This window comes from Xenopus tropicalis, chromosome 4, assembly GCF_000004195.4.
Source record: "Xenopus tropicalis strain Nigerian chromosome 4, UCB_Xtro_10.0, whole genome shotgun sequence".
NCBI classification, from domain to species: Eukaryota; Metazoa; Chordata; class Amphibia; order Anura; family Pipidae; genus Xenopus; species Xenopus tropicalis.
Window position 1 is genome coordinate 18,684,156 of NC_030680.2, and position 15,346 is coordinate 18,699,501.

The 15,346-nt window shown below is 40.8% G+C and overlaps 1 protein-coding gene across 1 annotated transcript in view; it reads left to right on the plus strand.

The window, feature by feature from the left end:
- Positions 1–2,656: 2,656 nt before the first annotated feature.
- The window catches only part of ccdc73 (coiled-coil domain containing 73), a 42,734-nt gene continuing 30,044 nt past the window's right edge, over positions 2,657–15,346 (plus strand). Inside the window, exons 1-6 of the mRNA XM_018093292.2 lie at positions 2,657–2,780; positions 6,053–6,124; positions 8,103–8,174; positions 10,552–10,587; positions 11,240–11,314; positions 14,723–14,761. Of these exons, the coding sequence (XP_017948781.2) occupies positions 2,667–2,780; positions 6,053–6,124; positions 8,103–8,174; positions 10,552–10,587; positions 11,240–11,314; positions 14,723–14,761 (408 nt within the window). The 5' untranslated portion in view covers positions 2,657–2,666. The remainder of the gene's footprint in view (positions 2,781–6,052; positions 6,125–8,102; positions 8,175–10,551; positions 10,588–11,239; positions 11,315–14,722; positions 14,762–15,346) is intronic.

Below are 15,346 nucleotides of genomic sequence, written 5' to 3' on the forward strand. Positions count from 1 at the left end.
CATCTTACAGCAGCCCCTCTACAGAATCCACAGATTGCCAGTCCAGGCCCATGGGTGTTGCTAGCACCCTCAGGCGATGCAGACCCCCCCCCCCAGTCTTACATTTTTTTGTGCCGGAAAGGGTCCAGGGGGAGCACAATTGCGCTCTTTGCACTAACTGAGCTGATCTGATTTTACGGTTTTAGAACTGGCAATTCAGCTCTTAAAATTACCAGGAGAAGCTTTGGGGGTCACAGCCGCCTGAGATGATTTTCTCAACTCGCCACATGGCAGCAGCTCCCCTCTCTGGGCCCAGGGTCGGACTGGGGGGTGAAGGGGCCGCTGGGGCTCCCGCCCCAGGGGCCCGGCAAGTACCCACACTGACCGCGTCCCCTAATTCCCTTCCTCACCCCCCGCAGGGCCTCCCTTGCAGGGCCCCCCACCCGACTTCCTCCCCAGAGTGCGCATATTTTAACGCGTCAGGGAAGGAGCAGTCGGGCAGGGGGAGCGCCGGCAAGGGTCGGGTCTGGGTGGCATGGGGCCCACTAGAGCAAGGGCCCACCGAGATTTTTCCCGGTGTCCCGGCAGTCCAGTCCGACCCTGTCCGTGCCTGTGGGTCGAGGAGAGACTGGAGAGTGTCCGGGGGTAGTGAGCAGACCAAGGGGGTTTAATCAAGAAGGAAGGCCAGCAGTGTTGGTGGTAAATCTGTAATACTGGCCCTGGCCTTGGCATGTGTTATACAGGGCGGGCTAGTAATACCCGCCAGGTGGCAACCCTACCCTAGGCCCAGGCCTTTGCAGTCAATCCTATCCTGCTCTCATGGGGCTGGGGACAACACAGAGCCTTGGAGGAAGTGGTGATGTCACAGCCAGAGGCTGTGATGTCAGGTGAGGGAGGGGCTAGCTGGTACCTGAGGTAAGGACCTGCCCTCACAGCTCCATCTGACAGGAAAAGCTGCTGCTTGTTGGAGTGAGATGTGTGTGGAGACTTGTGGTGGTCCCTGGGGTTTTTCTGAGAGTAGGAATATAGGGCTGAAGGGAGAGGAGACCTAAAGAGAATGTTATTGGTTCTCTGTTCCTATAGTACTGAGCAGTGCTGGGGTATGTGCCGCACTCACAGGATGAAACAGTGGGGTTCGGAGTATGTACATGGGTATGGGGGAGTGCAGGGTGATACATGCAGGCAGAATCAGTGTTATTAGCTCGCCTTTTTATCTACGCTGTGCCATGGGGTGCTTACTGGCATCATGTGGTATGGAAAGATCAATGGCGCAAAAAGTCTTAAACACAATCACAGTACATTAGTATTTTGGAAAAGTCCGAAGCATTGCAGTGAGGGCCGCTACCGTAGGGACACAGGCAGAAGCCCATTTGGTTGCAAAATGGCTCAAAAAAGCTAATCTCTTGGTTGCTATGGGTTACTGCCCAGGAGCAAATTTGCCCTGTGTTTATAAATGAGCCCCACTGCTTTGGTGTCACAATAATTGTGGGGCAGACAGGCAGGGCATAGGACCACTTAGTCTTGCCTTGGGCACCAATACAACTTGGCCGGGCTTTGATTTGCAGTCCAGCTTTTGGCTGGCATCCAGCTCATGCTAACTTGTGGGTGAATTTGATCCAGAAGCTTAAGCCTGGTAGTGTTGCTCAAAGACTTGATTACATGTGTAGGGCAAGTAGGCACTACAAATATACTTAACCCCAAAAGAATATAATAAGGAGGGTTAGGCCAGTTGGAACACGGGAGACTATATTAAGTGACATTAGGCTTGTGTAAAAAAAAAATGACTCAGTAGCCCTAGTGCAGAAGCCATTTTTTTGAGACTTGCATTCCCCTTCAATTACATTGATGGAGATAAATAAGAGAACAGAGAAATAAGTAATTGTAACATGCTGTAAGTATATATTACAGGTCTGTCTCCTGTTATATGTCATTGCAGCCAACTCAGACAATGCAGGAATACTGCTCTCTGGATACATTGCTGCTGAGCTCTGAGGGAGAGGGGGAGCACCAAAATCAGGGTTTGGGAATCCAGAATGGTTGAAAGGATGTGCAACTTGTATTGCCCATCAGGGGGTTAGTAATACATGTACTTAATGTGGAGTTCAAGGCTATTGAAAGAATTAGTCTGTTTGCAGTGGGGGGAAGGGGTTTACAGTGGAGGTCGGTGTGGGTTCTGCAGCTGGGGTGGCCGGGCATGGCATGCAAGCAGTCCTGTCCACACTATCAAGGTAGTGGGGATAAGAAAGACATACAAGTGTGCATCTGGGAATGCTACTGTCTAAACAGTGCAGAGAGCACAGGTCTATGGTTAGGGTTGCCAACTTGCCAGCCTAGCTTTTAAAATGCCAGCTAATGCCAGGACTAGTACTGCAAATTTACTGGTTACGGCCCCATTCTCTCCCAGCTCATCTATTATCCATAGCCACCAAATCCCTGCCCGGTGTGCCCCTTTAGGTCACTGCCCCATGGTCATGCCACCAATCCTTAAGTCACTATCTGGGGTAAGTGATGTAAGGTGGGGCATTGCTAAATAGAGCTGTATAGGTAAGGGGCTGGAGATTAATATGAGCATGATAATGTATAGATACTGCAAAGAAGTGCAACAGAGATGCAGGAGTATTCTGTACAGTCTACTTAACTTATTTGTTTTTATCTTTCTTTTTTTATGTAGTGGAAGATTTAAAAAAATGGACACTGCTTCTTATACCTTTCAAGCATCCTCCGAGACAATGTGTGCCAGCCAACTGCTAGAGTTTAAAACAAGTTTAATTGAAGCTGTTGCAGAACTTCATATGGGACGTGTAGGTATTTCTTTTCTCCTTGCTTTAAACTGATTCAGTATTCCATGCAGTGAAAGTAATTTCCATATTCCATGCAGTGAAAGTAGTTCCGTATTACCATTACTGCTGTAAAACAGCATTGCTGCAAAGTTTACAAACATAATTAAAACCAGTTCCTACACGGAGCATCACATTTAATTCAGTTTCCTGGAGGGAGGTGCAAGTGCTAGTTAATGAAAACTAAGGGATACACCTTTTAGTGCTTTTGCACTTTTGTCCCTTGGGGTTAGAAATGACCCCTTATGTTTCACTTTGCATGGCAATCTAAGTATTAATATGGATCTTTACTGCTGGCAAAAGTGCAAGAGCAATTTTAGAAGGATTTCAGAAGAGGTCCTGTGTTGTGGTCCCCTGAAAGCAAATTTTGTTTTCCCAGAATTCATAAATTACAAGTTATTTGTATGTATAATTACTTTTCAAAAGTGCAGGGCAGTGTGCAAAAAATGGGCACAAGCTGCCATGTTTTTAGACTTTGTGCTCTGCACCAAGAAAATATTGTGGCAGGTCACAGAGAGGGAATCGTTTTCACCAAATGGCATTGCTGTATTCATGATGGGGGCAGGCAAGGGGGGCAATAGACATCCCCCCTACCACCCTCTTTGTTAACATGTGCATTGTTTAGACTCACAATTTATGGAGCACTGGCTATTGTAGGCCACAGTGGAGCCCTGTGCTTACCGTCTGCCAAGGCAAGGCAAGGACAGGGCAGGCACTTGCACTAGTATGCTGGGTGTTTGTAAATGGACCTAGAAAGGACCAATTATGGAGTAGCTTTAATATCCCTTTTTGCCCTGTTCAGCTAAAGAAATAACAAAAACATAGATCTTTCATCATTAATACAACAGTCAAAAATGATGTTCAGCCCAAGCCCAAGTGGAGGACCCAGGGTGGAGTGGTGAGGAAGCAGTGGGGAGTGGGCCATATTACACTGGGGGAGGACTTTAGTCCGCCCCCCCCAACAGTCTGAGGGACCATGAATTGGCCCCCTGCTTAAAAAGTTTGAGGACCCCTGGTTTAGAGGGCCCTGGCCACCAATGTGTAGGGGGTCCATGGCCACCGATGTGTAGGGGGTCCCTGGCCACCAATATTTTAGGGGGCCCTGGGCTGGCTAGCAATGTTTTGGGGCGTTCCTGCCCTGGCACCAATACAAACCATAACCCCTGGCCACCAATGTTTTAGGGGTCCCTGGCTACCAATGTCTGTGTGTCCTTTGTACTGATGGGAGGGGGTCACTGGGGGAGGGGGGCCCAGAAAATTTTGTTGTAAGGGGCCCCAGAATTTCTGATGGTGACCCTGGAGTCAGGTTCATGTTTTCGAGGAAATACAATTTGAGGTTTCCAAAATTAGAGTATCTTCAGCTAAAAGAGAAGAAACTGCTAATTGATTTGTTTGATATATCATATTAAGCTTAAATCACACAACAACAATTGAATATCATACATAATTCATGGGTATGAGCAATTAATTGGCATGATCCTCATGACACAAATTTCTGAACTTCACCTTTGATAAATCTGCCGTTAAGTCATCAAAGACGATCTAATACATGGTTCGGACCTTTGTGCTAATTGCTGAAACTTCTGAATGAATTTGTTGGAAATATCTTTCTAATTCATGTTGGAGAAGTCTATAAGCAAAGCTTTTAAGGGCAGCAAGCGTAACAAGTTTCCGTATGACTATAATCTAATACAAGATTATTTTGTAGGAGGCAGATTGAAAGTTAAAGAAATAAATACATAAAGCAACCAGTCAGCATTCTGAGCCTTCGTATACATCATTTGCCTGTATTCTGCTTCTAAATCTTTTAGGGGTCAGTAACTAAGTGTCCTGATCAAATCTCTGCCCAGTTTGTTAATCTGCAGCCTGCAGCAAAATGGCTGATACTTCTTAAAGGTTAAAATGGACAAATAAACATTGAATAACTCCTCTTTTATTTTTATGGACGTGTTTTTATGTAACAGCAAAAAACTAAAAAAAAAACACTTTAATGCTTGTGGTCCCAGGGCGTTTAATAAAAATGTAATTTAAAAGCTTGCATTGCTGTGTTCTCCTTGCCCTTTATCTGTCTTGTACTGTAAATTGGCTTTATTCACAGGGACAGTTTATTCTTATAAAGTTTATTATTATCATCCAGTTTGTACAATTTCAAAATATTCTGTACAATAGAATGTTATTCTGTCATTAAATGCATAATGTATCACATACTGTATGTATCACATCGAATGCAATAACAGTCTAATGAACAATATTACATTGAGAAATACAAATTCCTATTCTTATTTCCCAATATTTGCCCAGGAGCAGTAACCCATAGCAACCAATCATCAGGTAGAATTTACTGGTCCCATGTTTAGAAGCACACATTGTATTGGTTGCTATGGGTTATTGCTACTGGGCAAACTTGGTGCCTTTTATTACGTTTGGGGGCTAGTCTCTAGCTTTCCAAAAAAGACCATTTTACTTTAAATAACAATAAACTCCTGTAACACATGGAAATTACTCATATAAAAACATTTAAAAGAAATCAGACATTGGTGTCACAGAACACATCTTTGTTCTAAAGAAAATGTTTTCCTTGACCTTTTATGGGGTAAAAGGGGGTGATTATTAATTATTGCTCAAATTTGATTTTCTTTTTTGCATTAAAACTCATGAATTTTGAAATATGGTTTCAAAAACTTGAATGTTCAATATTTATTAAGCGCAAAAATACTAAAAGGAAACTAGAATGTAAAACTTTGCCATGTAAAATCTGGCAAGTTCATGTAGAAGTCAGTGGGGTTCATTTATCAACACTGGGCAAATTTACCCATGGGCAGTAACTCGTGGCAACCAATCAAATTGTTGCCTTCATTGTTCTACTAGCAGCTGACTGAAAAAAATCCAATCACTGATTGGTTGGTATGGGTTACTGCCCATTGGGCAAATTTACCCAGTGTTAATAAATGAGCCCCACAGGGAGTGGCCCTAGGCCAATTTGTGCAGATTTTCAATCCGAGTTTTTGAAGTTTTTGAATTTTTTTGAGACTCCCATTGAATTTGAGATTTTTTAATATGAGTTTTTGTATTCAGTTTTTTTTCATAACCAAACATTTGAGTTGGGTGAGTGAGTGAGTGAGTTGAAAATTTAAGTTTAATGGCACTGTAAAAACCTCTAAAATTTACAATTGAAAAAAAATAAAAATTGATGGAATTGTTCTGTACTAATGCTTCTTGGTTTCATTTCTCACCAGGCTGCTAAAATTCAGTATGAAGAACAAATTAGCAAAGTTCTATTAGAAAAACAAGATCTTCTGTGGCAAAACGTGCGTATAACTGTTACACATTATAATACAGTATATTCTGAGTAATGTAAAAACACTTCATACATATCCAGCAAACATTGTTCTTTAGCATATCTATGTCCATAGAATGCTTGAATTATTAGTAGTCTATTAACAATCAATATCTCTGGGTAATACCTTAACGATATTCACTTGCTGTCAATATAATATAATTATACCATATAAACCCAGTTGGTAGTGATGAGGGAATATTTTCAGGCATTTTATTATTAACATTTATTTATAAAGCACCAACATATTCCGCAGCGCTGTACAATAAGTGGGTTTCATACATTGGGCATACAGAGTAACATATAAAGCAATCAATAACCGATACAAGAGGTGAAGAGTAGTGATGGGCAAAATGTTTCGCCAGGCATGGAATTTCCGCGTTTCGCCATTGGCGGATTGTTTCGTGAAATTGATGAAAAAATTCGCAGTTTTGCTCATTTTTCACCGTTTCACTAATTTTTTTTAAGTTTTGTGAATTTTTTGAGGAAGCGAAATGGGACAGTTTCGCTCATCACTACTAATTGGGAGACTTGCTGGAATGTTCTTGGCTTTTGTCTTGTCCAATATCTTCCCTGGCCTGTTTCTGTTGTATGGATAGGCAAGTGGTAACAGTTGGGCAGTGAAATGCCCTTATTAACTGGTTACTGCTTCTAATACTATTGAACATTTTGGCACCAAGGTCCTGTTTGCTCTGTGAGGGTTCAATAGGTGTCTTTCATTCCATAGTCTTAGGAGAGGTGACTGGTAGAGGGGACATTTTGCCAGCTGCCATGTTCTGCTGATTTACAGTCGCAGATGCTCCATGTGCCCATGCTACAGGTATGGGACCTGGTACCCAGAATGCTCAGGACCTGGGGTTTTCCAGATAAAGGGTCTTTCCGTAATTTGGCTCCCTATACCCCCCATAAGTCTACTAAAAAATAATTTAAACATTAAATTAACTTAATAGAATTGTTCTGCCCCCAATAAGGGGTAATTATATCTTAGTTTGGATCAAGTACAGGTACTGTTTTATTATTACAGAGAAAAGGGAATCATTTAACCATTAAATAAACCCAATAGGGCTGTTCTGCCCCAATAAGGGGTAATTATATCTTAGTTGGGATCAAGTACAGGTACTGTTTTATTATTACAGAGAAAAGGGAATCATTTAACCATTAAATAAACCCAATAGGGCTGTTCTGCCCCCAATAAGGGGTAATTATATCTTAGTTGGGATCAAGTACAGGTACTGTTTTATTATTACAGAGAAAAGGGAATCATTTAACCATTAAATAAACCCAATAGGGCTGTTCTGCCCCCAATAAGGGGTAATTATATCTTAGTTGGGATCAAGTACAGGTACTGTTTTATTATTACAGAGAAAAGGGAATCATTTAACCATTAAATAAACCCAATAGGACTGTTCTGCCCCAATAAGGGGTAATTATATCTTAGTTGGGATCAAGTACAGGTACTGTTTTATTATTACAGAGAAAAAAGAAATCATATTAAAACATTTAAATTATTGTCTTAAAAGGGAGTCTATGTGCAATGACCTTCCTGTAATTCGGATCTTTCCGGATAACAGATTCCATACCTGCACATTATTTTATCAGTTGGGTCAGGAAACTATTTAAAATTAAAAAAAATTTTGAAAGAAAAATATTATACTTTATTTAACCTACACACGCCCCTTACCAGCATGTGTACATGGTCTAATTAACCAACTCACTGTACTGTACTTCGTAGATTCTAAAACACCCACCTATAATTAAATGTAGTTGGGTTTTGCTGAATCTCTGCAGTTATGCCACAATATTGAGCAACATCAGCTGGTAACAGTTTATTGGCTGCTGTTTGAAAAAAATATCTGGTTGCTGTGGGTTACTAGACCCAGTGCAAACTTTAGAATGAACATTTTACTAACCCATTCTCAGTGAATGTGCTTTATTTGGTTTGTTGTCAGGAAACATTAACAAATCAGGCAAAGAACCTGGACAAGCAGCATACAGAAGCGATGGATGCTTTAAAAAAACAGGTACTTGAGCATTTTTATAAAAATAACTAGAAATGGACTTTACACAAATAAAGTTGTTCCCCTTCACTAGTATATCTGCCCTATGAAGTTGAACTTTGTAGTTGCCTAAATGGTCCTTGATAGGCCTTTGTCATCTTGGTCATCAAGGTCTGGGTCTGTGTAGGTGGACTCTAGATACTGTATGTTTAATCAGTATGCTCCAAGAATTGGGGCACAGACAGGGAAACCAACAGAACCTGGAATGCCAGGGCCAAGTTCAGTAGTTTTCAAGAGCTACTGCTCTTCCAACCTGGTACAGTTCCCAAAATGTAAACTTTTTCACAACTAGATTTTTATCATTCCTTTCTTTATAGTATTTAATATTTAAATGGTTTATTAGTGTAATCCATCAACCTAACATTTTCCCCTGATCTAAACAACTCAGCCATAGCTGTTGGTCATCAGTGCACTGCATTTAGAGCAGGTGGAATATGTCAGTGGCTCACAGCTCAAAGTGTATTGCTTGTAGCAAAGAGAAAAAGGTAGGTTAAGACATTTGTATGGCCCCTAGTCTGCATAGAGGCTCCATTGACTTCACTATATGGCATTATAATTTTAATTTAATCATGCCCTCCAACATGTTGTATGAGATATAATTGGCCCACTACTTGTAATAAGTTGGCCAGAACTGTGGCAAAGAGCAATGGTTTAAAAACTGTGGGACTGGCTTCCTTATAGGGATTGCTTAAGGGGGGTAGCATGGCCTTAAGGTCAGTTGGGCTAATGCTTATATACCACCCTAGACATTCATTAAAACCATAGTTGGATGACAGTTGCAATTACACTTTAAATATACTTGGTATCCTTACTATAAGCTAAAGGGGAGGCTAAACAAATGCTATTGGGTAAATGGCATGCTTGAAACAACCCCACTCAAACATAGGAAAGGGTCAGGTGGGTTTGGGTTGAAATTTGGGTGGGCATTGCGGGTTCGGGTTGTGTGCAGGTCTGACTGGGAAAGTACTCTCCTTATCTGCTCCCAAAAGATTTCCTTTTCTAGCACCATTGGTGTGCGCAGAAGTAACACATTAAGTGGGAAGATGAGGGTATGGATTGGGTGCGGGTTCTATAAAGGCAAGGAGTTGGGTGCGGGTTCTATAAAGGCAAGGAGTTGGGTGTGGGTTCAATAAAGGCAAGGAGTTGGGTGTGAGTTCTATAAAGGCATGGAGTTGGGTGTAGGTTCAATAAAGGCAAGGAGTTGGGTGTGGGTTCTATAAAGGCAAGGAGTTGGGTGTAGGTTCAATAAAGGCAAGGAGTTGGGGTGGGTTCTATAAAGGCAAGGAGTTGGGTGTGGGTTCTATAAAGGCAAGGAGTTGGGTGCGGGTTCTATAAAGGCAAGGAGTTGGGTGTGGGTTCTATAAAGGCAAGGAGTTGGGTGTGGGTTCTATAAAGGCAAGGAGTTGGGTGTGGGTTCTATAAAGGCAAGGAGTTGGGTGTGGGTTCTATAAAGGCAAGGAGTTGGGTGTGGGTTCTATAAAGGCAAGGAGTTGGGTGCGGGTTCTATAAAGGCAAGGAGTTGGGTGCGGGTTCTATAAAGACAAGGAGTTGGGTGTGGATTCTATAAAGGCAAGGAGTTGGGTGCGGGTTCTATAAAGGCAAGGAGTTGGGTGTGGGTTCTATAAAGGCAAGGAGTTGGGTGCGGGTTCTATAAAGGCAAGGAGTTGGGTGCGGGTTCTATAAAGGCAAGGAGTTGGGTGTGGGTTCTATAAAGGCAAGGAGTTGGGTGCGGGTTCTATAAAGGCAAGGAGTTGGGTGCGGGTTCTATAAAGGCAAGGAGTTGGGTGTGGGTTCTATAAAGGCAAGGAGTTGGGTGCGGGTTCTATAAAGGCAAGGAGTTGGGTGTGGGTTCTATAAAGGCAAGGAGTTGGGTGCGGGTTCTATAAAGGCAAGGAGTTAGGTGCGGATTCTATAAAGGCAAGGAGTTGGGTGCAGGTTCTATAAAGGCAAGGAGCTGGGTGCGGGTTCTATAAAGGCAAGGAGTTGGGTGCGGGTTCTATAAAGGCAAGGAGTTGGGTGCGGGTTCTATAAAGGCAAGGAGTTGGGTGCGGGTTCTATAAAAGCAAGGAGTTTTGGGTTCAGGTTGGGTGTGCGTTGAGTTTATCCTGACACAGACATCACAACTAGGAACCAACAAGCCTTTTCTGAAAAAAATAAATGCTCAATGAAAAATAAACTATTCTGCCCTACTGAGTCTCATCTATTTCTATTACTTTTCTGGCAAACAAGTGCAGATATGTCATCCTTTATAAATATATAATATCCTAAACATTATTTCTTAGACTTTAGCAAAAATTTCTGATTTACAATTTACAATCGAATTTGAAAACTTTTCTTTAAGTTTCAGGCAAAGATGTGTGCTGTTGAAGAGGAGAAGGTACGGATATAATGTAACAATTGGGAATATTAATGCACCCTTTGGGAATATTGTTTATGTTTTTCATTTGTATATCCATTGTTTACTGTACTAATAGTAGGGATGCACTGAATCCAAGATTTGGTTTGGTATTCGGCCAAGATTCTGCCTTTTTCGACAGGATTCAGCCGAATCCACACTCCTGGCCAAACTGAATCCAAACCCTAAAAGTTTCACAGTTTTGCAGTTTTTTAGCAATTTGCATTTTTTGTGCAAAAAATCCCCAAATTTGAATTAGGGTTTCCAGAACTCTAAGGTTCAATATTTATTAAGCACAAAAAATCCATAAAACCTGAATGTAAAACATTTGCATCTGAAAGTTAACGAGTTTAGGCAGAAGTCAGTGGGAGTTGTCTCAGGCAAAACTATGCGGTTTTTCAATTTGAGTTTTTTTGAGAGTTTGTAGACCCAATAAGAAAAATTCCATGCATTTGATTTTTTTTTCGTTGAATTTTTTTAATAAATAAGCAAACATTTGAGAAAAATTTCTAGTTTGTTAGAATTGAAAACAAAACTATAATATTCACAAATTCAGGACCTGATAAATAAGTCTTCCAATTTGTATTCTATCTGCCATTTTTTGAGATCACACTTTTCTTTGCATGGACTTTAGGGACAAATTCAGCTTGCTGTAGAAACTAAAGGGAAAGAAATCTGCAGCTTCAAAGAAGACTTAAAAACATTACAGGTAAAATATATTAGTGACAATGATCTTACTATTATTAAAACTATATAGCACTAACGTATTCCCCAGCACTGTACTACCTGGGGTACAACATATACAAACAATATTTCATATGACAATAGGTATAGAGAGGTGTGGTTTGGTAGCTTAGATTTTACACCACAAGTAGGGTCATTTCGACTGCAGAATGAGCAGATATTGTACAAGTTTCCCGTTTTTTAAAACTTTTACTCATTATTAGACCTGTAACATGAATGGCTAAATAACACTTACCCAAAAAGTTGATCAGAACAGCAGCACTGGGGTCCTGAGTTTGATTTGGAAAAAAACTTGTTAATGAAGAAGAAAATAGTAAATAACTTGGAGGTGCCAAATGTCCAGTGCACTTTTCTGCTAACCTAACATTTGGCACCCCTAAGTGATTTACACTTTCTGTCTCCTTTAACAGGCTCTCCAAGATAACCTGGAAATAGTCAGAAGCCAGTTGGTAGTCATAATTGGTAGGCCTAAAATCTGTGAGACTTGCAGGTTTACATGTGCTTTGGGTTGAAAGAAGGTCCCATTATGGGTTGGGGTGGATGCAAGACTCGAGTAAAGTCTCCTGCCTACTAAAAATTTCATTTTACCCTTTCTTTGATGACATTATTAGAGAAGGGTTTACAAAAATGACCAAACATTGAAGACCCTATTGAGTGCAGGTTTAAAGAATATTTTATACAAGTGTGGGTGGTGAAAAACCCTGGTGGTCCCCAGTCATGTTTGGCCCTGTTGTCTGCTATCATCATGATAAAAATCCATTTCACCTTTTTTTTTATTTAGCAAGGAGGAAATGCAACCATCTCTAGATTCCAGACTGACACTTTCTGTACCTATTACAGATAGATAGTCTACATTACCACCAGAACAAGATATAAAATTATCAGATCCATTTAATATCTAATAGGTGTTGTTGGACACTCCTTTAATGTTCTTGCAGTATGATCTTTATACTGTTTACCACATTAACTGCAAGTCAATATGAAGATAATGTTTCTAGATATAAAGGTTTTTGATATAAATACACAAGAGCATGTTAAGCACTACACCTATATGCCCTTACATGTTAGCCAAGTAAATGTAGTCAACTTTTTACGGAAGAAACTGAACTTGGAGCAAGGATATTACAGAACTTTTTGCATTTCCCAGTTACATAGTTGCAACCATTCTTCATAAGATATTATATATAACAGGGTCAGTTTGGAGAAAAGGGAAATTCCTATTGATTATCTTTTGTATGTGGAAAAATTGGGGACTGAAAGTAAGAATGCACAATTTGTGCACTCTTAGGGGCACATTTACTAATCCACGAATCCGAATCACGAATGGGAAAAAATCGTATTGGAAACGGAAATTTTGGAAGATCGCAAATATCACGAAAATGCTTACGAAAAAATCGTATTAGTCACGATAATATCGTATTGGCGATCTGAAAGTCACTCGAGCGTTCGTACCTTTGTAAATGTGCCCCTTAGATTCAGTCCCCAGTTTTTCCAAATAAATATCTAACCACCACAAATACACACTTTTTTCTTGACTTTGTAGCAGTAGCCTTTATCTCCACTAGAATTCCACTCTTAAGTGCTCCTCTATGTTAAACTTGAGAACTGAGTAGATAATGGCACCTAGGACAGTTAACGGTATGCTGTACATTTGATTCTTATTAAAATTCTTTCACCTTCACCCCCCCTTAATCATCTGCTAAATGCTGGTTGCATTTTGGAACCAAAATAAATTCCTACTCATCGCTGACCTTATGTGCGAGATCAGTTAGGGTTTGTTTTGCCTTGTTCAGCCTGTGACACAGCAGGAGTGATGTATGGTGCTCTCATGGTCCACTGCTCGTGATCCATGGACAGATGAGAAATGGAGAAATACTATTCAAGTTAAAGAATGGCATTTCATTCTAAATGATTGTATGAACCAAGAGTGAAGAAAATCAAAAGACTTATCCATATGCGAAGCTGCTAAATTCATACTTGTACAGCTTTCTTGTTTTATATATACTTGTTTTATATATGACCTGTCATTAAAGCTTTCTCTCCATCTCCTTTGTTCCCTCCACTGGGTTTACTGCCGGAGATTGAGAAAATAGACCCCCCCCCAATGCAGAGAATATCGGGTGCCTTGTTACTGTTGAATTACAAATCCTTGTACCTCACCAGAACTAAAGGATATCCAACCACTTTGCACCCTGCCTTCCTTCCTAAATAAATTGCCACCATCATGAATACAGCACTGCCTGTGATCAGGAGCACTGTATTCATGAGGGTGGGAGAAAGAGCCATCATGTTTATCTGGCACTAGGGGTAGAGTGCAGTCAGACCCTTGGCTAAAGTACTGTTTATGAGCACTAAGGGTCACAATAGATCTTGTACATCTGTACATTGTAAATGACCCCTGTAGTGTGGTTCTAAGTGTCTAAACTAAAATAGTGCAAAGTTTGAAATAAATTAATACAGTATGGGCAGGAGCAATTTCGGTATATGTTTTCATAGATTAGTGCTGCCTGTTTACCAATGGAAAATAACAATCACCTTGTATTGATGATCTCTCATGAGTAGTTTGGCATTGTGATCATTCTGTTTCTTTTTACTCTGCAAGTCTGAAAAGTTATTTTTACTATTGGAGCCAAAAAAGGGCAGAACCCAAAAATTGTTTCATTACCAAATTCAGTACAGCATATTAACCAGTTAATGTGGCCAATGTCGGACTGGGCTGCCACTGCACTGGGAAAGAACCTGGTGGGCCCAGACGCCACAGACTCAATTCCCGTAGGGCGCTCCACTAATCCACCAGTCCCCCGACGTGCTGCAGGTAAGTTTCATTTAGGCATGCTTGGGGAGGGGGTCGGACAGGTTTTGGGGGCCCCTGCAGAGGAAAGTGTGTGAAGGCAGTGGGGGCCACTGGGTGTACAGGGGACCCTGAGGCAAAAGCCCCGGTGGGCCCTGCACCCCCAGTTGGACCCTGAATGTGGCCATAGATGGCCAGATTTAAGTTACTAAGTTGGTCCGAGCTGATAGGCCTGTTCAAAAGCCCAGTATCTGACAAGACATTTATTGGGCAGATTTAAAAATTTTGTTTGGGGCAGGAGAACATCAGCCTGCATTTGCTGTCATTGTGAGCCATTTGTTTGGCTCAAGGACCATACATTGGATCTACCTGATATCACATACCTCAAGATGGCCATAAAAGGGAAAGTTCTGCTCTTTTGGCTACCTTGCCAAACAAGCGTATCTTTTAGGAATTAAACTACAACTTGTCTGTGTATACTATATGAGTTTTAGAAACAGCCCTCTTTATTTATGGATATTTTGCATTAGACAAGCAAGAAAATGTTTTATTTTGAAAATTATTCATTTTTTTTTCTTGTAGTTGCTAAATTACAACTTGCAGAAGAAACTACATGATATGGTGAGAAGCTCCTAAAATACATTATTTGTAGATTTTAATATTTGGCAATATTTTCATTTGTGTTCACACCCCAAGTTTGCACTATTGAAGGGAAAAGGAACGAGAAGTTCTGTTATCTAAAAATGCTAATGACTTCCAATAAAGAGATGGGTTATAATGCTCAGTATTGTATAAGCAGACCCATAAGCAGATGCTAGAGATGTAACAGTCCCCTACTATAAAAAACAAATAAATAAGGTTGTTTGTAGAACCACATGGTCTTTAGTTGGGAATCTGATCAGCTATTATCCTGGCTTCTGCTTCAAAAACCCAGTGGGTGAGCTGTAGCCTATCGGATAAACCCATTTAAATGGGATTTTTTTAAGAGTTTGGAATTCATTCCCAGAATTCCTTTTGTTTGCTACTATAAAAAAGAAATTTATAGAGAAGCAGGGCACTCAAGAAAATAAATTCCAGTTACAGCATAATAACATAACACGTTTAAGCCCCCTCCCCTCCAGTGATCATCAGCTATTTATAAAACTTGCTAATAGGAGTGCACCACCAATATGTAAACAGTTATACAAGAGCCCTGTTGGACTGGGC